This window comes from Balaenoptera musculus, chromosome 15 (assembly GCF_009873245.2).
Source record: "Balaenoptera musculus isolate JJ_BM4_2016_0621 chromosome 15, mBalMus1.pri.v3, whole genome shotgun sequence".
In the NCBI taxonomy this organism is placed as follows: domain Eukaryota; kingdom Metazoa; phylum Chordata; class Mammalia; order Artiodactyla; family Balaenopteridae; genus Balaenoptera; species Balaenoptera musculus.
This window is the reverse complement of record NC_045799.1, coordinates 84,267,101-84,289,299: the sequence shown is the minus strand read 5'-3', so window position 1 is coordinate 84,289,299 and position 22,199 is coordinate 84,267,101. Positions and strand designations below refer to the sequence as shown.

Here is a 22,199-nt window from a genome sequence, read left to right as displayed (position 1 = left end):
CAATGCCAGTTTGAAAGCCCTCAGTATTCTAGAAATCAGAGACTCTGGACTGGAAGGACACTCAAAAGGTCATCTGGTCTCCCTCCCGGCCTCGGGGCTAGACCGCACGTTGCCAGTCGTCCTAGAGGAAGGAGAATCTGTCGAGGGCTGTATGTGAGCCTCTGCGCAGGGCCCCAGGCTCCTGGAACCTGTTTCACTGGTTACATTATAGCCTAGCGATCCATCTTGGATTCCTGACGGGCAGTTGAAGTCTGTTTTCTCAGGGAAGCTGGAAAACATCAGGTCACCACCACTTGTGTGGAAGAATCTTGTACCCACAGAGAAACTACACACATGCAGCCTTCCCTTCTCCAGGATGACTAGCCCTTTAATCTTCTCACAAATAGCTGCTGACATTTTCCTGTTATGTTACCAATTTTCCTCATCTCTTAAAAAAGTGACTACACCATGAAAAAGAGTATCTGAGTGAAGGGTCTTGCCAGTTTCCAAGAGTGAGGTGCCCTCAAAGTAGTAAAGCAAAGTAGGTCAGAGCATAGACATAGAAAAGTCAAACACATCTAGACTTCTGTTTTGTAAATTAACTTATTATGAAAAAATTTAAATATATGCAAAAGTAGGTAATATAATGAACCCCATGTACCCATCACTCATGTTTAATAATTATCAGCTCAGAGCCAATCCTGGCTTCTCTAAACCCTATCTGCTCTCCCATCCTCCCTCTTCCAGTATAATTTCGAAGCAAATCCCAGACTACACATCATTTCATTTGTAAGCATTTCAGTTTGTATCTCCAAAAGACAAGGACCCTTAAAAAACCAACGATCATACCAAAATCACACCTAAAAACACACAAATAATGATAAGTAAGAAAACCTTGGATTTGATTCAGGGTTCTCACCCTGATGTTGTCACCTGCTAGCTGCGTGACTTTGAGTGGACAAGGAGTAGAAAGCCCCTAAAAGCCGGCAAGAGCGCTGCTGGCAGGTACTGTGACTTCCGCCGGGTGTAACTGTGATGCTAAACTCCCACCTCAAGGAACCCTGACTAGATTGGCTCTGACTTTCTGGCAGAGCAGCACACTAGCTTTTGGTCGTGCTCCTCAAGCCAACCTCAGCGGACTGCACTTGGTTTCTCAGCACTGCTCTGAGTTACCAAGGTGATTCCGAGTCCATCTTCTCAGGGGACATTAGCATGTAATGCAGACGCAGAGCACAAAAGCTGCCATTTGGCTTCAAATGAGACGGCAAGGCTGACTCCTTCACCTGTTATACTGGAGACTGAAGGGCAGTGGGTGCTGTGGGTCTGGGTGGTCGGTCCCACTTGGAGCGGTACACTGGCCACAGATACAGACACTCGTTTCTAACCGTGGCCTGGGAGAAGGTCATGTGGCCTCTGGGAACTACAGAGATGACAGAGGCCCTTCTCATTCTCTGTTTGTCTCCAAGTCAGGAAGGACACTGAGGAGTAAAAGACCATTTACATTTCTCAGCTACCACACAGCAATCGGAAAATGACCTTGAATTCAACAGTAAACACAAGAAATTCCATCCAGCGGCAGCTTTAGCCTAGGCTTCACTCTGATTTTGCCTGAACATTCCTCTCTGCTACCGCTTCCCTTGCCTGCATTCCTCCTCCCTGACACAGACACCCAGGGGGATACAGGGTGTTTTCGTGCTTGTGCTATTACCATAGCAACAATTTTTCTTCTACCTGGAAGGCTGGAAGCCCTGCAGTGCTCTGTGCTGAGAATGCAAAGAGGGGACAACTATTGCTTTGCTCTCCAACATACATGCATCACACACACACACACACATGCACGCACACACAACACAACACTCCTTCCTCAAGGACATCACGATGAGGATCGCTAAAACAAATTAAGATGCTGACACCTGGTAACACAATTAGTGAAAGACAAAAAGGAGGCAAATGACTCTATAAAAAGATATTCTGTAGATTATCAAGTCTTGAGGGATTTTTAATGTGAGATTTCTAAAGATTTTGAATCAAAATGCATCTCTCCTTTGATGAGGCCACAGGCACAGAAAAATGCATTATTTTAGCAAAATGTCTAAAGGCACTCAACAAGTAATATGTGGTTTCCAGAAAGAGAGGCACTCAAAGCTTCTGATCCGGGCTTCCCTGGTGGCACAGTGGTTGAGAATCTGCCTGCTAATGCAGGGGACACGGGTTCAAGCCCTGGTCTGGGAAGATCCCACATGCCGCGGAGCAACTAGGCCCGTGAGCCACAACTACTGAGCCTGTGCGTCTGGAGCCTGTGCTCCGCAACAAGAGAGGCCGCGATAGTGAGAGGCCCGCAATGAAGAGTGGCCCCCCACTTGCCGCAACTAAAGAAAGCCCTCGCACAGAAACGAAGACCCAACACAGTCATAAAAATAAAATAAATAAATAAATAAATAAATAATAAATAAAGGGGAAAAGATGGTTCAATTAAAAAAAAAAAAAAAAGCTTCTGATCCCCGTACGGTTTGTGAACAGGGTTAGGCTGCTATGAGTCTGATAAGCAATGGCTAATGGTGGCCGTAAAAACCATGAAAAAGGGTGAGAGTTCCTATTTTAATAAAGTGCCCATACAAACCTGTTAATCCACAGAATCTTTTTCTTTAAGCACCACAGACAGTATATTTTAGTAGAGACCAAAACAACAAAAGACAGACAAGGAGGTGTGTCCCTTTGCTAAGAGGACAGCAAAAAGCGAGCAGCCCCAACCTCCAGGGCTGCCTGCTGCACTGCACGTGCGGGTGATGGTCAAGACTCCAAGGTCAGCACCCTGCTAGAAAGACAATTACCAACGAATCATGGAGACGAACCAAAGATTTTTAAAAATATTCCCTTTGTGACTAATTCTGAGTTCTCCAGCAAAATGTACTATCAGTTTTGTTTCTAGGTCCTTCCTACACTCATCTCTTTGAATATCATTCCCTGAGATGCCAATCCTTCTGGATAGGGGTTAAAAAAAAAAAATCAAGGAGGAACCTGAAAGGAGGGGACACAGCAGTGGTGCAGACCAAGCAACTGAGACATGGAGAGCAAACCCACGAGCAGCTTGCTTTAAGACACAGCTCTCCCCAGGGCAGACAGAACGGGGCTCTCTCTCAACTTGACCACTGTGGGCTGAACTGAGAGTGGTTATTTCTGACAGAACATACTGGTCAGCAAAACATTTAGCTTCAACAATCTATCCCCTTTCCATTGTGGCATGCTAATAAGAAATGAAATTTTTTCAGTACATGATTTGAAAAATTAAGACAAGTGAGGAGTCCTCTTTTGGTCCTCTGATGGGACGTCACATCTGCCCACTTTAGGGGAACTCTGTGCTCTTGTGGTGAAAGATTTTACAAACCTGGGAGAGGTTCCTCCTTTCTAGGAATTCCTGTCCTCACCTGAGCCTACACCGCACCTGTACACACTGTCGGCATCAGTCTCTGCCTTCCTTGTACGGACAGCAGCTGTTTGCTGACCGAGGAAGTGTTGGGCAGTGGGGTAAGCACTTCAGCTACATCATGGCATTTAACGCCCCCCTCCAACCCCCCTGGTGTAGATTTACTGAGATAAAACTGACAAGCCATTTACTTTTCACAAAAGCTCCACGACATAGGTGTAATTGTTCTCCTTTTATAGATAAAGAAAATATGGCTCAGGGAGATGACGTTTTTACCCTAGGTCACAAAGCCAAGAAGAGGAAGAGCTGGAATTAAAGCATGAGCAGGTTTAACAACAAAATCCCGGTCTTATCCACTATGCCAGACTGTCTCCTTAGCTGCATCATAAGCAACAGCATGGATTTCTTTGATATTTACAGCCTCATGGCACCCAGCACAGGGCTGGACCCAGAGCAGTGCATCCATGAATATTTCTCATGTAACTGTATTCAAAAAGAACTCTCAAAACAGAGAACTTACTAATAAAGCCCAGCAAAAAAAGTACTTGTCCCAAGCAATGCTGACACAGGAGAAAGGCAAAGCCTCTTCATTCTACAGAGAACAGGAAGTTCTGTGATTTGTCTCCTAGAAGGTGACAACATTTTAACCCTTTAAAGCAGCTTCATTAAGAAGCATCAGAATGTTCTCTGGGGGCAAGACAGAGCAATGCCCATTTCCTGAGGGTGAGGGAAGTCGGCAAAATCCCGAGGCCCAGGCTGCTGCTCTGCCCTCAGGCCCCAAGTCCATACTGACAGCTGTGTCTGGACCACCTTGGCTCTGAAATGCACTCCACCATCTGCTGAAAAGTTAGCAGTCAACCTCTGAGAGTTTCAAGGGGAGAAATCTGAGGGGCTGTGCCAGCCCCCAAGAGGAAGCAGGCATAGCGGCACTGCTTGTGCCCGCTTACCAGTCCCCTAAGCTTGGAGATATCATGGGTTCAGTTCCAGATCATGGCAAAAGCAAATATGCTGTAAAGGGAGTCACATGAATTTTTTGATTTCTCACTGCATATAAAAGTTATGCTGACACTATACTGTACAATGTACTATTAAGTGTACAATGGCATTATGTCTACAAAATGTATATACCTTAATTAAAAACTACTTTATTGGTGAAGAACGCTAACCATCACCTGAGCCTTCAGCGAGTCATAATCTTTTTGCAATAGTAACGTCAAAGATCACTGATCACCATAACAAATATAATAATAATGAAACAGTTTGAAACATTGCAAGAATTACCAAAATGTGCCACAGAGACACAAAGTGAGCAAATGCTGTTGGAAAAACAGCAACAACAGACTTGCTCAATGCAGGGTAGACATAAACCTTCCATTTGTATAAAAAAAAAAAAAAAAAAAAAAAAAGATGCAGTGTCTGTGAAGTGCAATAAAATGAGGTATGCCTGTACAAAAATAAAAACTATTTCTGTACAGTTGCGGGGAAGCAAAAATAAATGTTTTATTCATACTGGCATTTCAGTTTAATGCATGCATATTTTTACCTGTCCCTATTTTGGGTGGATATCTATCTCCCTTTTAAGTAACGACTGCAAACAACAGCAAAGATGGTATTTATTTGACTTTTATTAGGGAAGGCAGGGTGGGAAGAGGTAAGCAATAATTGCCTTTCGTTGCTTTTATTCTTCTTGGAAACACACAAACACACACCCCTAACTGGAAGACCTAGCTTCTCAAACACAATGTTTGATGTGTTAAGATGTCAAGTAAGGAAGTGTGTTTAGTTATCAACCAAAATCTTTCAAGGACTGAGAAGCCTATGATGAACAGACTCACTACGCTGTTTACTATGGGGAATTTTAAAAAGTGGAAAAAAAATATTAAGACAAAAACAGTTAAATCCTGAAACCTCGCTGCTACAGTGCCAGCTCTACTCAGTGCTTGTTGGGAGGATGGCTCACAGAGATGGCCTTTGGGATCCACTCTGGACTGTTTGGGGGAGGTAGGGAGGCCCCCCTTTGGCTTCTCAGCTCCACCATTTTACCTCAGTGTCCACTTCATAGGGTGGCTATGGGGACCTACAGGAGCCTAAGGCCCTGCAAGGCACCCTTCCTGACACACCTGCACGCCACTGCAGCCTGAGGTCTTAAGCTGTTCAGCCAGAGCCCTCGGGCTCGGAAGGAAGTGACTCACCTTGAGAGAAGCAGGGGCAGCTGAATGCCTGAGAAGGAATTCCCACACCACCCCACTTCTTTTCTGGACTTGCATTATGCAGCATGGACTTCCACGCCAGTAAAGGAGCCCTCATTTGGGGACTTAAAAATCCTTTGTTACCCAGACATTTGGTTCTTCTCAATGTTACTTCCGGAATAAAGGTCCTCCCTGATAAGAAAACAAGAGGCTCAAGCTTCATTCATATCTAGATAAATGTAAAGGCCTGTGCTCAGCACACGAGTCAGCTGACTGGCTGGGCCTCAAATTATAGTGCTGCTAATAAGTGCCAACCGTCCACTGTCACAGCTGGAGCTGTCCTGGCACTGACAGCTGGTCCAGGCTCATTTACATTCTCTTCACACAGCCATTGAGCTACTTTAGGTGGCTGCAGATGCCTGTTTTTTAGCAACAAACTGGTTCACTGCAGATGTGAATTTTGGTTATATTTTACTACTGCAGAGTCAATAACACTGAATGCTACCAAGGATAGGATGGTGCCTGGGAAGCGTGAAAAAAGATGAGTAGAGAAGAAAGCTAGCAGGTGGGAAAGATACATAAAAACAAATATAAGTGACACTGGGAAAAGATGAGTGGTTACACAGTCACTTCACATTCTCCACTAAAAGACACCAAACTAGGCATTCTTCACAGTTACTCTGATTAAAGTCTTACCACCCGATGGTTTCCCTAATAGCACGTGCTTCGTGAGTATTCTTAAAGCTCCACCTTGTGGTCCTGGTTACCTTTCGGGAAAGCTCTACTTACATATCTCTGAGTTTATGGAGCAAATTTATGGTTCTGGACAGTTAGAAAGAGACCCAACAGGGAAACTTCTGACCCTAAAAAATATTCCAGAAATATCACTTTCAAATCTCTTTTTAATCTAACACCCTGCAGTCCCACACCAAAGCCATCCAATCCACTCCTAAAAGTGGCACATTGAAAACAAACTGATGAATCCTTTATCTGAGAGCACACAGGATGCCCAGGGCCTTGACAAAGGCATTTCATCATATCAATGTAACAAAGACTCTCCCCCCATTTCATCAAAGATACAGTGTCTTACTAACTCTTCAGGGATTTCAGGGGAATGATTCCAGGCATTCAAGCCCGTCTCCAGATAATGCATTAATATAAATGCCTCATCTCAGAGTGACAAGTTCCCGGAAATCTAACTGGAGTTTAGATTACTGGCAGTGACACTGCAATAAGGAAGCAGAAGCCCTTAGTCTCACAAGGGCCCAAATTAGCTTGTAGCTCATTTCTTGAAGATGAGGAATCCTCAAGGATTAACAGTTGGTTTAGCCATGTAGCTGAAGAGAAAGAACGTCGTAAGGAGAATGTGTACAAGTGAAAAAGGTAAAAGCATATGTCCTAACAACAATGACTCTTTGATGTTAAATTCTGAATGCAAAGAGTGGTTTGCTTTGGTACTAAACCTAAAAGAATTCTGTCAATTCTGCTTACAGGACAGTGTTTTGCTGACACACATGCTTTTGAAATGCCCAAGAGAAAACCTTTCTTCATAGAGTGTTAGTGCCACCTTGTGGCGAATCTTTCCATAGCTCCTAATAAGGATCAAACGTTTTACTTTTCAGTTCTCCCTTCTTTTCAAAGGACAGCTGGGAACTTCTCAGTAACCGTTAACCAGCTGTCACTGCCTCAGGTCCCATGAGACAGTTTTCCCTTTATTTCTCACAGTGGTCCAAACACTGCAGATCTTACCCTAATGGTAGAAAGCAAGTCTAGAACACGAATGCTACTGTCCGCAAGTGAGGGTCAGGTTCTGAAGCACACTGTGATCGATAACACTTTATGATGCATTCTCTTCACTGTAAACACTACTAAGGGACATAAAAAAATGTGAATCACTGGAAAGACTTATTTTGAACTTTGACAGCAGTACTCAACATTTTAAAGGTAATACTTTCCTTATGAACTCACCTATAAATTTGATGAGACTCTAATGCAGATGCTACCAGCGACCTTAGGTGCCAGCATTCTCTAACTCCTGTGACCTAACTCCTAGAGGGCCTCACCCCAGCCCCCCTGAGCTCCCTGCATTCTGCCCTCTGCCTTCCCCCAGGACTCCCGCCTTTCAATGCGTCTTATTCCTGACTCCAAAATCTTTCTGCAGCCCATATCTCTCCTGTGTTCCTGACCCTAGTCATGTCCCAAATAATTACCGAGCACCTGATATGTGCCAGGCACTGGGGAAAAGTACGCTTACTGAATCCCTCCACCCTCAAAACTCAACATGTGCAAAACAGAGTTGATCTTCTCTCCTGGAACCTTTTTCTATTCTATTTCCAATTTTGTGTGAATAGCATCATCACCCACTTAGTGGCTCAAACCAGAAAAGTGAGTCATCTGGGCTTCTCCCCACCCCACAGTCAAATATCTCTTTCTAATCCTATCTCCCTACTATCTTTCCTTTTCTCCACCCCTATTGTCAGTTGTGGTTCTCATGATCTGTACCAGTCAGAATGTGCTCGGTTATGCTGTTGGAACAAACTCAAATTTCAGTAGCTCAAAACAAACTTATTTCTACATGTCTATCTTGGCAGAAGGAAAAGACACAGTGAACCATATCCTCTCTTTTTAAAATTGTGGTAAGAAACACATAACACGAAATCTACCCTATTAACGCATTTTAAGTGTACAGTTCAGTACTGTTACCTATGTGTGCACTGCTGTGCAGCAGAGCTCTGGAACTTCTGCATCCTGTGTGACTGAAATTCTATACCCATTGCACAGCAACTCCCCAGTTCCCCTCCCCTGGCAACCACAATTCTACTTTCCGCTTCTATGACTTTGACTACTTTAGATATGCCTTGTCAGTGGAATCATACTGTATTCGTCTTTTTGTGACTGGCTTATCTCACTTAGTATAATGTCCTCAAGGTTCATCCACGTCGTAGAATCTCCTTCTTTTTAAATACTGAATAATATTCCCTTATATGGATGGACCATATTTTCTTTATCTACTGGATATTTAGGCTGTTTCCATATCTTGATTATAAATAATAATGCAATGAACATGGTAGCACAAATATTTCTTCAAGATCCTGTCTTCAATTCCTTTGGATAAAAATCCAGAAGTGGGATTGCTAGATTGTATAGTAGTTTTATTTTTAATTTTTTGAGGACACTTCATACCATTTTCCATAGCAGCTGTACCATTTTACGTTCCCACCAACATCCTGTAATGGTTTCAATTTCTCCATATCCTTGCTGACACTTGTTATTTTTTGCTTTTTTTTTTGATACTGGCCACCCTAATAGACATGAGGTGATACCTCACTGTGGTTTTGATTTGCATTTCCCTGATGATTAGTTATATAGTATAGCACCTTTTCATATACCTGTTAGCCATTTGTATGTCTTCTTCACAGAAATGCCTAGTCAGGACCTTTGCCCATATTTGTTTTTTGTGTTGTTGTTGTTTGTTACTGAGTTGTAGAAATTCCTTATATATTATGGATATTAATGCCTTATCAGATAAATAGGTTGCAAATACTTTCTCCCATTCCAAAGGCTGCCTTTTAACTCTGTTGATTGTTTCCTTTGTTGCCCAGAAGCTTTTAAGTTTGATGCATTCCTATTTGTCTATTTTTGTTTTTGTTGTCTGTGCTTTTAGTGTCAGATTCAGGAAATTACTGCCAAGACTAATGTTAGGAAACTTTCCCCCTATGTTTTCTTTTAGGAATTTTATAAGTTTCAGGTCATTTGTTTAAGTCTTTAATCCATTTTGAGTTGATTTTTGTACATGGTATAAGATAATGGCTAATTTCATTTTTTTACATGTGGTTATCCAGTTTTCCCAGCAACATTTGTTGAAGAGACTATCCTATTGTGTAGTCCTGGCACCCTTGACTATATATGCATGGATTTATTTCTGGGCTCTCTATTCTGTTCCACTGGTCTCTATGCCTGTCTTTATGCCAGTAACATACTGTTTGGACCACTGTGGCTTTGTAACATGCTTTGAAGTGTGGAAGTGTGAGGCCTCCAGCTTTGTTCTTCTTTCTCGAGATTGTTTTGGCTACTGGGGTTCCATATGAATTTTAGGATTGTTTTTTCTGTTTCTGTAAAAAATGCCATTGGGATTTTCATAGTGAATGTACTGAATCTGTAGATGGCTTTGGATAGTATGACATTTTAATAACCAATCCACGCACATGGATGTCTTTCCACTTATTTGTACCTCCTTTAATTTCCTTCAACAGTGTTTTGCGGTTTTCAGTGCGTAAGTCTTTCACCTCCTTGGTTAAGTTTATTCCTAAGTACTTTATTCTTTTTGATTCTATTATAAATGGAACTGTTTTCTTAATTTCCTTTTTGCATTGTTTGTTGTTAACATATAAAAACTCAACTGATTTCTGTATGTTGATTTTGTATCCTGCAACCTTGCTGAATTTGTTAGTTCTAACAGGTTTTTAAAAAAAAATAATTTATTTAATTTATTTATTTTTGGCTGCGTTGGGTCTTCATTGTTGCGCATGGGCTTTTCCTAGTTGCGGCGAGCAGAGAATACTCTTCGTTGCAGTGCGTGGGCTTCTCATTGCAGTGGCTTCTCCTGTTGCGGAGCACAGGCTCTAGGAGTGCGGGCTTCAGTAGTTCTGGCTCGCGGGCTCTAGAGCGCAGGCTCAGCAGTTGTGGCACACGGGCTTAGTTGCTCCGCGATAATGTGGGATCTTCCCAGACCAGGGAGCGAACCCGTGACCCCTACAATGGCAGGAGGATTCTTAACCACTGCTCCACCAGGCAAGTCCCTTTTACGATTTGAATGCCTTTTATTTCTTTTTCTCGCTTATTGCTCCAGCTAGGACTTCCAGTACTAATGTTGAACAGAAGTGGCAAAAGTGATCCTTGCCTTTTTCCTGATCTTAGTGGAGAAGTTTTAGTTTTTCACCAATGGCTGTAGGCTTTTCATACATGGCCTTTATTATGTTGAGGTAATTTCCTTCTACTCCTAGTTTGTTGAGTGTTTTTTATTATGAAAGGGTGTCGAATTTTGTCAAATGATTTTTCTGCATCAACTGAGATGATATAATTATCCTTCCGTTAATGTGGTCTATCACACTGATTGATTTTTGTAGAACCATCCTTCATTCCAGGGATAAATCCCATTTGGTCATGGTGTATAATCCTTTTAATGGGCTGTTGAATTTGGTTTGCTAGTATTTTGTTTAGGAGTTTTGCATCTACATTTGTCAGGAACGTTGGCCTGTAGTTCTCTTGTGGTATCTCTGTCTGGCATTGGTAGCAGGGTAATACTGGCCTTATAAAATGTATACTTGAGAAGAATGTATATTCTGCTCCTGTTGGGGGGAATGTTTTGTATGTCTGTTAGGTCCATTTGGTTTACAGTGTTGCTCAAGTCCTTTGTTTCTTTACTGATTCTTTGTCTGCTTGTTCTATGATTGAAAATGGAGTAGTGAAATCTACAACTATTACTGAATTGCCTATTTCTCCCTTCAGATATGTCAGTGTTTGTTTCATATGTTTGGGTGCTATGACAATGGATGCATATACATTTATCCCTGTTACATCTTCCTGGTTAATTGATCCTTTCACCGTTATATAATGTCCTTCTCTCTTATGACAGTTCTGACTTACAGACTATTTTGTATGACATAAGAATGGCCACCCTGGCTCTCTTTTGGTTATCATTTGCATGAAATACCTTTTTCCATCCTTTTGTTGCCAATGTGTGCCATTAAATTTCTTTTTTAAAATACAATTCAATTAATTAATTAATTATTTTTTGGCTGTGTTGGGTCCTTGCTCACGGGTGGGCCCTCCCCAGCTGCGTAAGCAGGGGCCTCTCCCCACCACGGTGCACGTGCCTCTCACCACGGTGGCCTCTCAGCTGTGGAGTATGGGGTCCAGGCGAGTGGGCCCCAGCAGTTGTGGCGCGTGGGCTCAGGAGCCGTGGCTTGTGGGTTCCAGAGCGCAAGCTCAGCAGCCATGGCGCACAGGCCCAGCTGCTCTGTGGCATGTGGGGTCTTCCCGGACGAGGGATCGAACCCACGTCACCTGCACTGGCAGGCGTACCCTCAACCACTGAACCACCAGGGAAGTCCGCCATTAAATTTCAAGTGAGTCTTTTGTAGACAGTATATAGTTGGATTAAAAGAAAAAAAAAAAAAATCCAAGGCTTCCCTGGTGGCGCAGTGGTTAGGAATCTGCCTGCCAGTGCAGGTGACACAGGTTCGAGCCCTGGTCCGGGAAGATCCCACATGCCGCGGAGCAACTAAGCTCATGTGCCACAACTACTGAAGCCCGTGAGCCTAGAGCCCGTGCTCCACAACAAGAGAAGCCACCTCAATGAGAAGCCCGCGCACCACAACGAAGAGCAGCCCCCGCTCGCCACAACTAGAGAAAGCCAGCACGCAGCAACGAAGACCCAATGCAGCCAAAAATAAATAAATTTAAAAAATAAAAAATAAAAAAAAATCCACTCAGTCACTCTGTGTCCTTTGGTTGGAAATTTTAATCCATTTACATTTAAAGTAATTAATGACAAGGAAGAACTTACTACTGTAATTTTGGTGTTCTCTGTCTTGTAGCTTTTTGGTCTCTTTTCCTCTTTTGCTGTCTTCCTCTGTGTTTCGCTGAATTTCTCGTAGTGACACGCTTTGACTCCTTTCTTTGTGTATATCTATAACAATCTATTTTCAGCTGATAACAACTGTGATCACATACAAAAACTCTACTCTCTTACCTCCCTTCCATTTCATGTTGTTGATGTTACAAATTATGTCTTTTTATATTGTGTATCCATAAACATATTTTATATATTTTCCATAATTTTAAGTTCTATACCAGAGTTAAAAGTGATTATATACACACACGTTACAGTATTCTGTTTGTCTACATACCCACCTTTACCAGTGAGCTTTACACTTTCATGTGCTTTTGTGTTTCTATCTAGCATCCTTTCATTTCAACTCAAATGACTTCCTTTAGCATTTCTTGTAGGGCAGGTCTAGTGGTGATGAACCCCCTAAGCTTTTGTTTATCTGCGAATGTCTTAATTCCTCCCTCAGTTCTGCCAGATACAGTAGTCTTGACGGGCAGGGTTTTTTCTTTTACTTTTTTAGCACTATGAACATATCATCTTACTCTCTTCTGTCCTGTAAGGTTTCTGCTGAGATATGCTCTGAGAATCTTTTTTTTAAAAATAAATTTATTTATTTTATTTATTTATTTTTGGTTGCATTGGGTCTGCGCGCGGGCTTTCTCTAGTTGCGGCGAGCGGGGGTTACTCTTTGTTGCAGTACGTGGGCTTCTCTTGTTGCGGAGCATGGGCTCTAGGCACGTGGGCTTCAGCAGTTGTGGCTTGCAGGCTCTAGAGCGCAGACTCAGTAGTTGTGGCGCACGGGCTTAGTTGCTCCACGGCATGTGGGATCTTCACGGATCAGGGCTCGAACCCATGTCCCCTGCATTGGCAGGCAGGTTCTTAACCACTGCGTCACCAGGGAAGCCCTCCTCTGAGAATCTTATGGGAGACTCACTGTACATGACAAGTTGCTTTTCCCTTGCTGTTTAAAAAATTCTCTTTGTCTCTGACTTTTGACCATTTGATTATAAAATGTCTGGGTCCATCCTAATTGAGCATCTTCATGATGATTATTAGGATTCTTTGTCAAGTAATTCACATACCTCCATTTCTTTAGGGATAGTTTCTGAATATTTATTTTGTTCCTTATTTTGTTCCTAGACCATGGTTCTTCTTGTGCCTTGTTACTTTGTCAGGATCTATACATTTGAAAAACAGCCAACTCTCCCAGTCTTTAGACTGGCCCTGTACAGGGAAAAACCTTTACCAATCAGTTGGGCTATAAATTATGGAGGACTCTCAAACCTCTTCTGTGGATGCACCTTCTCTGGACCTATGTGTGTAAATTCCCAATTCAGAGAGGTTTTGCTGCCTTTTTTTTTTCAGGAGCTTGTAATCTCTTGCTCCCTCTGGTGTCCGTCTACAGTACTGCATGTTCTCTGGAGGGGCTGTGAGATGCCCAGCTTTTTTGTTCTCAGTAGACCTCAAGCATCTAGAGTATGGTGGGTCTCACCAATGCTCTGAGTTGGGCAAGAGAGAAACCAGTCCCTTGAAGAGCTCCACCCTCCCCCCAAAAGCTAGAACATTGGATATATGTCCCACTCTTCCTTTCTCCTTGAGGGAAAAGCCACAGAGACGTAATGGCCTTTGTCTGCTATACTGTGGGTCCTTTGTAGCAGCAGCAAGTCTCTCAGCTCTTTTTTCCTCAGAAGCTTCCAGGCATCTAGAGTATGCAGGGTCCTGTCAGTGCTGAGTCAAGTGAGACAGAAACCAGCCCCTTGGGCAGTACCCCAAAAAGCTGGGACACTGGACGCACACTCCAACTCTTCCCCTCCCTAACCAGAAGCTGGGAATTGGGGGTTTTCTCTTGCTCTTTCCACACTAAGCCAAGGAAAGGGGCAAAGATGAGTGAGCGTATGCTAGTCCAAACCACTGCCTTTGTTCTTGATGATCTGAAACCTGGTGCTCCCTCCTGTCGGTGCTCAGATTTAGGAAAGACATAAGCCCGCCCCTTGGGTAAGCCCTCTGAGAAGTCTGAATGTTAGATGTATGTTCTAGTCTGCTCTTTGCCTCCCCAAGGAGAAGAGAGGAGTTAGGTGTTTCCTCCCATGAGTGCTACGTGTGCTGGGGGACGGGCTCTGGGGAGTGAGCTCCACTAATTTTCCTACAGGCCTCAATGCAGCTAACTGCCCTGTATGGAGTGCAGGAGCCTCGTAACTGGTTTCTAGATTTCTCACAAAGGAAAGTGGTCCATGTATTGTTGAATCAGTGTTTCTGTGGGGGGAAGGAGAATTTGGGGCTACCTATTCCACCACCTTGCTGACATCACCCCTAAGCATTTATTTTACCACTTTTTTTGCAAGTGACCTCTCACCCATACTCACATTTCACTGGCCAAAAGAAGCTACACAGCCCCCTCCAAGTTCAGCAGGGCGAGTATATTCCTCCCACAGAGAGGAAGCAGAATATCTGGGTTTTCTGCCTAGCATCTTAAGAGCCTCTAGGAGGCTTTTACTGATATCCCAGGCTGGATATTCTCAAAATACTCACGGGATGCTGTTTTAGACTCATAAGTACTACCCTGAGACATAACTGTCTCTGGCATTCCAAATCATATATGAGCACTTTCATTGGCAAGGTCTAATCTGGAATCTTACCAGGAAATATAATTCCTAGCTCAAACTAGCAATTCCTGGAGACTCCAGAGGGGGGTGACAGTGATGTGCATCTCTCACCTTGATTACTCAACAGCCAAACAGATCTCCCTGCCTTTTCACTCCCTTATCCTCCTGCCTCAGAATGGTGCTGAAGGCCTGCATGGCCCTGGCCCCTCCCAGCTCGTAAGCCTTTCTCTTCACACTCCCAGTACCAGTGAGTGTCCAGGATACTACTGCTCCTTGGACCTACAACATTCCACACCTTCACTTTCACTTTACTCCCACCCTTTTCTTCCCTTGGCTACCTCCCTTGCTCTCTGTATCTTAGTTCAGGCACTGCCTTCCCAGGCATTCTAGAGCTGAACACACTGGAAGCACACAGGACAGTCAGTGAGTCTGCTTTCTTAGCTCCAAGATTCCAGAGACTACTGAAACATTTGTTATAGCAACAGCCTGGGGTGGGGACAAATTACTAATGGATACATCAATTGTAAGAAAATATCCAGATTTTACACAGAAATGTTAATGTTGAAAACAAAATGAGTAAGGTTTTAGTCTATCAGTGTAGTTTCTTCTTCCTTTTCCAATATCTACTTTCATTTCTTCACTCCCCAAAAGGCGGAGATATTATAATATTCAACTCTGATCATTCTATTTTAGGAAAACAGCTTAAAACACACTTGTGTCTATGTGGATGCCAATATTATATTCCTTAAAAACTCTTAAGTGGCTTATAAATGGTTGACCAATATCAAGACATTCTTAGTTCACGGAATAGGAGTCTAAAGGGAAGAAAGATTTTCAGCAGCAAGGCGACTAGACAGCTTTGGTCTCACCTGACACAATCAGTCCTTATGTGAACAGCTGAGTGAATCATCTATCGCATGTGACAGAGATGCCACCATGATGCCCAATTCTTTAATCAAAGAAACACCAATTGGACTTTGCAAGTGGCAGGAAGTGTGTGCACGCTCATGTGCGCACACAGAAAAGAAGTATTTGAGCACAAGAGGGTGGTGAAAGAGCAAGCAAGAAAAATACTGGCACAGTGGAAGAAACACAGAACCCTTCACATTTTACACTGCAGTATCTGCCCTTTAGGAAGATGGCATAAAACAGGGATCCAGAGCTATGTGATTAAAATTCCGTAGTGGCCCCTATCTCTGCAACGAAGTCAACCGCCATTCACAAAGAACCAGTCTTCACTTGCTTTCATGAAAAGGAGAGCACTCAAATCCTCCTCATGGGTCAGCATGCAGATAGCCAGCACATATCTGTGCCACAAAGGCAGTCCATAATACCATAGTTCAACTATGAATCTAGAAAAAATATTTGCCTCCCTACCTTTCGGCAGCGAGGATTGGGACAACTGAACCTCTTCACATCACTGTCCAGCAGAGCAGGAAAGCTGCAGGAGGGGCACCTAGAGTCAAAACAGCAGAAGGAATATTATTCAGAATATTAAAGCCTGATTTGTTCCATGTGATTATTCATACTAAGATGGAGTTTTCAGCTGGACAGCCACACCTCCTTTTGCTCCTTAACTTTTCATTAAAACATGGACTGAGGCTCTGCTTTGTGCGGGCTCTCACCAGGAAATGCAGGTGCCATTCTGGGTCCTGCCTCAGTGCAAACCACTCAATATTTAACATACCTTTCTGAGAACTCCTTACACAGGTCATCTTTCCTCTAACCCAACGCACAAGGACTGTACCTATAAGCCAGATGATTAAGAGGTGCCAAGGAATGTAGGTAAAAATATGAACCGCAAATTTTTCTATCAATACAATTATTCTCTTATTTAAAAGCAAGAAATGCCAGAAAACCTGGAGCTAGAGCTCTGTTACAGAATTTTCATCACCAATGAAAGGGCCCAGGCAGTCTTCCTAACAAGGAATGAGTTGACAGGTGACACTCTGACTCTGAGGACTCACCTGACAAGCTCATCAGCGTAGGCTGCAGCAACTTCTTCTTCTGCTTTTCGCTCATAGTATTTATACAGGATGGTCTGGGGAAGCACCTTCTCCAGTTCACTGGTTGGGAATGAACATGTGCAGCTGCCTTCCATGCAGCTGAGCTCTGACTAGAATGATACGGTCAGGAGGCAAAGGGAAAAAAAAAATTTAACCAAGTTTTCAGAAACACAAAAAAACCTCAGTGTTTAAATGCATCTTTCAATGGGAAGCAAATAAATCGTGGTTTGGAACACAGACTCTGAGATGGTAAAGGTCCCCTCTTCTGTCCCCTCTTCTCTGAGAAACCACACTCAAAACAAGAAAACCATGAAACAAAAACACGAAGTCCATCTTTGATTCTACCAGAGGACGTCTATCAGCCTAAACCACAATATACGAAGATGGGAAGTAGATGAGGAAGGATAAATCGCTTAGCAGATTAGAGGAGGAAAGTCACAGCTCAGTGTCTGAAAAGCAGATACTCATGATAAGCAAGTTGATTCCCTCTACAGTCTGTGGAAAAGCTGGAGTTCCGAACTTCTTGAAAGGCAGAGATGAGTGGTAGGAGGGGAGGGGATTGACAAAATGCTATTGCACACTTAATAGGCTACAGTATAGTGTAAACATAACTTTTCTATGCACTGGGAAATCAAAAAGTTGTGTGACTCATTTTATTGTGATATTTGTTTTACTGCAGTGGCCTGGAACCGAACTTGCAATATCCTTAAACTATGCCTATATTCTGCTAATCACAACCACTCTGCTCAATAACTGCTCTTTAGGGGACTTCCCTGGTGGCGCAGTGGTTAAGAATCCACCTGCCAATGCAGGGGACACAGGTTTGAGCCCTGGTCTGGGAAGATCCCACATGCCGTGGAACTAAGCTCGTGCGCCACAACTACTGAGCCAGCGCACTAGAGCCCGCGAGCCACAACTACTGAGCCCACGTGCCACAACTACTGAAGCCTGCACGCCTACAGCCCATGCTCTGTAACAAGAGAAGCCACCACAATGAGAAGCCCGCGCACTGCAACGAAGAGTAGCCCCCACTCGCTGCAACTAGAGAAAGCCCGCCGCAGCAACGAAGACCCAACGCAGCCAAAAATAAATAAATAAATACATTTATAAACAAAAAACAAAAAAACCCCTGCTGGGCTTCCCTGGTGGCGCAGTGGTTGAGAATCTGCCTGCCAATGCAGGGGACATGGGTTCGAGCCCTGGTCTGGGAAGATCCCACATGCCGCGGAGCAACTGGGCCCGAGCCACAACTACTGAGCCTGCGCGTCTGGAGCCTGTGCCCCGCAACAAGAAAGGCCGCGATGGTGAGAGGCCCGCGCACCACGATGAAGAGTGGCCCCCACTTGCCGCAACTAGAGAAAGCCCTCGCACAGAAACGAAGACCCAACACAGCCATAAAATAAACAAAAACAAAAACAAAAACAAAACACAACAGGAAACAGAATAAACTCATGGAGCTTACATTCTAGTTGGAAAAGAAAGACATTACACAAAATAATAAAAAAAAAAAAACCCTGCTACTCAGTCCTTGACTAAATTACAACTGATTTTAGAATAATTGATGTCAAGTGGTTTGATTATTGGTGAGGCATTTATGAAAAGCAATTTTGGTTTTTAAGTGTTCATTAAGACAAAACAAAACTCCTTTCCATATTGTATGTTGGTGTCAAGAGAAACTGACTTTGGACAGAGAAATATAATCTTGTATAAAATATTATTCATTTTAATACAACTATATAAAATGCTTTAAAAATTTTGTTAAAAAAATACTAATTTGCAGCCTCATATATTCAAACAGCCTGCAAGATTCTCTTTTTGAGTTCATCCTTCATTTTAATTTCAAACAGAAGATGACTGAAGAAGCTGGTGCTCCAGTGAGCTGGGTATGAGAGCATGGAAGAATTAAACCATTCCCTGAAAAGAAATCTGCTGTGCTTCAAATCAACATAATCACACAAATCAAAGGCTGTCTAGGAATCACACACATTAGCATGTCTTAGCAGAGTTCCACATCACCTCAGAAAAGGCACTTCCATGAGGTATTTACACTTGTCTATAAATGTGGTGTCCTCAGACTCTGTATTTCCTATGTATGGACACATTGTACGGTTCTTACCTTTCCAGATCCAAAGACTGCCTCTTGGGCATATCTGATGAGACACTCTTTGCAGAACAAGTGAGCATCTGCACACTGCGTCAGTTCCTCAAATGGAAATTCCCCGTAGCAGCAGCGGCACTCAATCAACTGGCCATCCTGCAAGCCACCAGAAGCGCACATGAAATTCCCTACACTCAAGTAGGGGGGGCAGCCATGTTTCATATTCCCCCACCCCCGAACACATTCTGAGGTGAAAAGCAATCCCTAGAAGCCATAAAACAATCGTGAGCTGTTTTCGCTGTATAAATCTAGCTTAAGACGCTAGTACAAATATTAATACGTAGCTAAAGACAGTGAGATTTTCATGTTTTTTTTTGGGTATTTTTTGGTATCATCCTTTGTATAAAGTTATCATATTCATGAATTCCATGGTACCAGCAGAACAGTAACATCTATAATCAGATGTTAACATAACAGTCAGGGACAAGTGGCATGAGGGATATTATTTAAAAAGTTTCGGGCTTCCCTGGTGGCGCAGTGGTTAAGAATCCGCCTGCTTGGGCTTCCCTGGTGGCGCAGTGGTTGAGAGTCGGCCTGCCAATGCAGGGGACACGGGTTCGAGCCCTGGTCTGGGAGGATCCCACATGCCACGGAGCGACTAGGCCCGTGAGCCACAATTGCTGAGCCTGCACGTCTGGAGCCTGTGCTCCGCAACGGAAGAGGCCACAACGGTTTGAGAGGTCCGCGCACCGCGATGAAGAGTGGCCCCCCCCCTTGCCGCAACTAGAGAAAGCCCTCGCACAGAAACGAAGACCCAACACAGCCATAAATAAATTAATTAATTAATTAAAAAAAAAAAAAAAAAAAGAATCCGCCTGCTAGTGCAGAGGACACGGGTTCGAGCCCTGGTCCAGGAAGATCCCACATGCCACGGAGCAACTAAGCCCGTGGGCCACAACTACTGAGCCTGCGCTCTGAGCCTCTGAGCCACAACTACTGAGCCCGTGCACCACAACTACTGAAGCCCGCACGCCTAGAGCCTGTGCTTTGCAACAAGAGAAGTCACCATGATGAGAAGCCCATGCACCACAATGAAGAGTAGACCCTGCTCGCTGCAAGTAGAGAAAGCCTGTGCGCAGCAATGAAGACCCAACGCAGCCAAAAATAAATCAAAAAAAAAAAAAAAGTTGGATTTCGCTCCTTATCATAAGACAAGAGTGCGATGGGGTCACGACTCAGCCCAAGCTTTATCTTAAGTGACTACTGAAGCTATATAAAGCAGCATCTCAAGTACTGCGAGTACCAGGAAACTTACACTTTTTATTAAGGGCAGTGATTGATCCAGTCACTAGTCCATTTCTACCATGATAGAAAAGGCCACTACATGAGGATGGCTGACATCATACAAAAGCCATCTGGTCCTGAGGTTAGACACATCTCTTCCTTCTAACTCTATAAGTGATATGTGAATTCTAAAGTTTGCTCTAAGAGTCTATCCAATGGATTCCAGGCAATGTTTTTTAAGAGGCACGACTCTAACAATATTATCTTCCCTCCAAATCTGATCCAATTTGGAAGCAAGAGTGACTATAATGGTTTAAATACCTGACTGTAACTTAGCTGAAGCTCAGACTCAGCAGATCAACAGCAAAGGTTATACAGGAACCAATATGTCATCAAAATGCTCAGGAAATGTGAGAAGAGAAAACAGCTAATGAAAATACCCAGAATAAATTGATTGGTGAGATTTTAACTACCTTTTGATACTGTTCTTCATTCATCTGCAGGGCAAGCAAAAAGTCTTCATGCTGAGGAACAAAAAACCATACACGCAGATGCAAATTTAGTCAAGATGCCACAAACCATTAAGCACTTACTTTCATAAACATAAAAAAACCCTATTACTAATAGTCATCTCTTCAGTTACATAGTTTAGTAGTTTAAAAAGTTACCTGAGAGTAAATTTACAATGCATCAGAACACTACACATGAAAAAGGAAACCATGTAAGTACTAGAATATATGGGGAAAACTCCCTTAAATCTGACTCAAAATATAGAAGGAATAAAAGACTGACATAAAACACTTATGAAGAGTACAGAATAGCATAAGCAAACAAAAAAAAACTGAATGGGTAAAAACCAAGCTTGACAACATACTTTGTTGGTGAGGTTAGCGGGAAACAGGCACTCTTGTACGTTACTGGTGGGAATGCAAAACAGTACCACCACTATGGAAGGGAATTTGGCACCATATAACAGTTACGTAAGTATTTACACTCCAATTCATCAATTGCACTTGTAGGAATCTATTCCAAAGTTACCCTGGGGCAGAAATATGAAATGATGTATGCACAAAGTTATTTATCATGGCACTATTTATAATAGCAAAAAACTGGAAACAACCTTGAATGTCCCTCAATAGGGGAATAACTGAATCAACTCTGGTACTGCAGACAATGGGACACTAGGCAGTTTTAAAAAGGAAAGAGAAAAATCTCCATGGATTGCCGTGGAGTCTTCGCCAAGAAGCACAGTTAAGTGAAAAAGGCAAGCGTAGAACAGTGTGTACCTTTTAATAAGAAAGGTTTAAAAAAAATATATATATATACATATATGCTTTTACATAAAATAAGACAAACCAAAAACTATTAGTAATGGTTATGTACAGAGGGAGTTAGAGGACATGGGGAGGACAGACAGGACAGAGGCTAGATCTCTCTGAATGTTGTTTTATAGTTTTGACTTTAAAAATACTTTACATAACTGAACAACAGAATTAAATGAAAAAGAAATTAAAAACCAATTCCTTAAAACTTAAACAGAAACAAATAAACTTCTTTGCTTACCAAGGTAATGGCACAACCACACTTATTTCAAGTAACTTTATAATATTTTAATTTCAAATTCCTAATCTAAGTTATAAATAAATCCTAGACCGTATTTAGCAATATTATTGGTAATAATACTGGGTTGTTATTTGGGATCTACTAAGTATACAACATAGGATAAAGGAAATAAGCCATTATGGTAATGTAATTAAGAGCCAAGATTTTCAGCATAGGAGAAAAGAAATGCTTACATAAAATGAAAGAAGTAAAAAAAAAAACCTCAGTATGAATTTCCACTAAAAGAAAATATGACACCTTGGAGAAGTTGGTGATTCCAGGTCCAGGTTAGGAAAAGCAGAAGTTGAACCTGGGTCACCAGGTATGCCAGAAAACAAGGATACTGTCAAAGACGACTAGGTCCAGGACAGCGGAACTAACTTGAAGGTGACGCCCCTGGC

At 42.8% G+C, this 22,199-nt stretch overlaps 1 protein-coding gene across 7 annotated transcripts in view; it reads right to left on the bottom strand.

The window, feature by feature from the left end:
* The window catches only part of RNF216 (ring finger protein 216), a 180,761-nt gene that overhangs the window by 86,965 nt on the left and 71,597 nt on the right, over positions 1-22,199 (bottom strand). For 6 of the 7 annotated variants that reach the window (XM_036826032.1, XM_036826034.1, XM_036826038.1 and 3 more), the window contains exons 10-13: positions 20,670-20,720; positions 18,931-19,068; positions 16,776-16,924; positions 16,186-16,264 (exon numbers count right to left, since the gene is read on the bottom strand). In XM_036826032.1, coding sequence (XP_036681927.1) covers positions 16,186-16,264; positions 16,776-16,924; positions 18,931-19,068; positions 20,670-20,720 — 417 coding nt within the window. The remainder of the gene's footprint in view (positions 1-16,185; positions 16,265-16,775; positions 16,925-18,930; positions 19,069-20,669; positions 20,721-22,199) is intronic. The other variant, XM_036826033.1, reaches the window with a different exon arrangement.